Source organism: Cervus canadensis, chromosome 29, assembly GCF_019320065.1.
Source record: "Cervus canadensis isolate Bull #8, Minnesota chromosome 29, ASM1932006v1, whole genome shotgun sequence".
NCBI classification, from domain to species: domain Eukaryota; kingdom Metazoa; phylum Chordata; class Mammalia; order Artiodactyla; family Cervidae; genus Cervus; species Cervus canadensis.
The window spans coordinates 38197676-38199027 of NC_057414.1; the positions used below are offsets into that span (position 1 = coordinate 38197676).

Below are 1352 nucleotides of genomic sequence, written 5' to 3' on the forward strand. Positions count from 1 at the left end.
GGAACTTCATGCTCAATACTTTGTAACAATCTGTAAGGGAAAAGAATCTGAGAAAAGAATAGATACATATACATATACATGTGTAACTGAACCACTATACTGTACATCTGAAACTAATGCAACATTGCAAATCAATGATACTTCAATACAAAAATTAAAATAAAAAATAGATCTTAGACCTATCCTGGCGATCATTTCACAAGGCACACCTGAAGCTAGTTGTTATATGTCAATTATATTTCAAGATAGAAAAAGTCAACAGCGTCCCACGCGCTTCGGCATCTGCGGGCCCTGGTGCAGACATGGCCAAGTCCAAGAACCACACCACGCACAACCAGTCCCGAAAATGGCATAGAAACAGCATCAAGAAACCCCGATCACAACGATATGAATCTCTTAAGGGGGTAGACCCCAAGTTCCTGAGGAACATGCGCTTTGCCAAGAAGCACAACAAGAAGGGCCTGAAGAAGATGCAGGCCAACAATGCCAAGGCCATGAGAGCACGTGCTGAGGCTGTCAAGGCCCTCGTGAAGCCCAAGGAGGTCAAGCCCACGATGCCAACAGGCGGCAGCCGCAAGCTCAGCCGACTTGCCTACATTGCTCACCCCAAGCTCGGGAAACGTGCTTGTGCTCGCATCGCCAAGGGTCTCAGGTTCTGCCGGCCAAAGTCCCTCACATCTGCCGGTGTGAGGACAGAAGGACTGGTGTGACCCCCTGGGCTGCTGTCTGCGTGGGGCTGGTGTCCTCCTGTGCTATTTGTACAAATAAATCTGAGACAGGAAAAAAAAAAAAAGAAAAAGTCAACAAACTCAGTGAAAAATAAAAGGAATGGCTATCAGGTTTTAGATGCAAGTAACTGAGCTTCTGGTTTTTATTTTTCTTTTTAATTGCAATCAAACCCGCATAATGTAAAGTTTACCACTTGAACCACTTCATGTACAATTCAGTGGCATTAAGTATAGCCTCGGACAGCAAGGAGATCAAATGAGTCAATCCTAAAGGAAATCAACCCTGAATATTCATTGGAAGGACTGATGCTGAAGCTGAAACTCCAATATTTTGGCCACCTGATGCAGAGTCGACTCAATGGAAAATACCCTGATGCTGGGAAAGACTGAAGGAAGAAAAGAAGAGGGTGGCAGAGGGTGAGATGGTTGGATAGCCTCACTGACTCAATGGACATGAGTTTGAGCAAACTCAGTGACAGTGAGGGACAGGGAAGCCTGGCGTGCTGCAGTCCATGGGATTGCAAAGTGTCCGACATGATTTAGAGACCGAACAGCAAGTAGAGCCACGATGCTGTGCAAACATCACCAGCATCCACTTCCAGGACTTTGGGGTGTGTGTTTTCT

General features: G+C 45.9%; 1 protein-coding gene across 1 annotated transcript; it reads left to right on the forward strand.

The window, feature by feature from the left end:
* The first annotated feature begins 264 nt into the window (after positions 1-264).
* On the forward strand, positions 265-793 carry LOC122430937 (60S ribosomal protein L29-like). The gene has a single exon (XM_043451893.1). It carries the CDS (start codon positions 303-305, stop codon positions 708-710), a length of 408 nt encoding a protein of 135 aa, XP_043307828.1. The 5' UTR covers positions 265-302; the 3' UTR covers positions 711-793.
* The last annotated feature ends 559 nt before the right edge of the window (positions 794-1352 follow it).

Coding starts and splice junctions, on each gene's coding strand:
- LOC122430937 (XM_043451893.1), top strand. CDS start 303: ATGGCCAAGTCCAAGAACCACACCACGCACAACCAGTCCCGAAAATGG.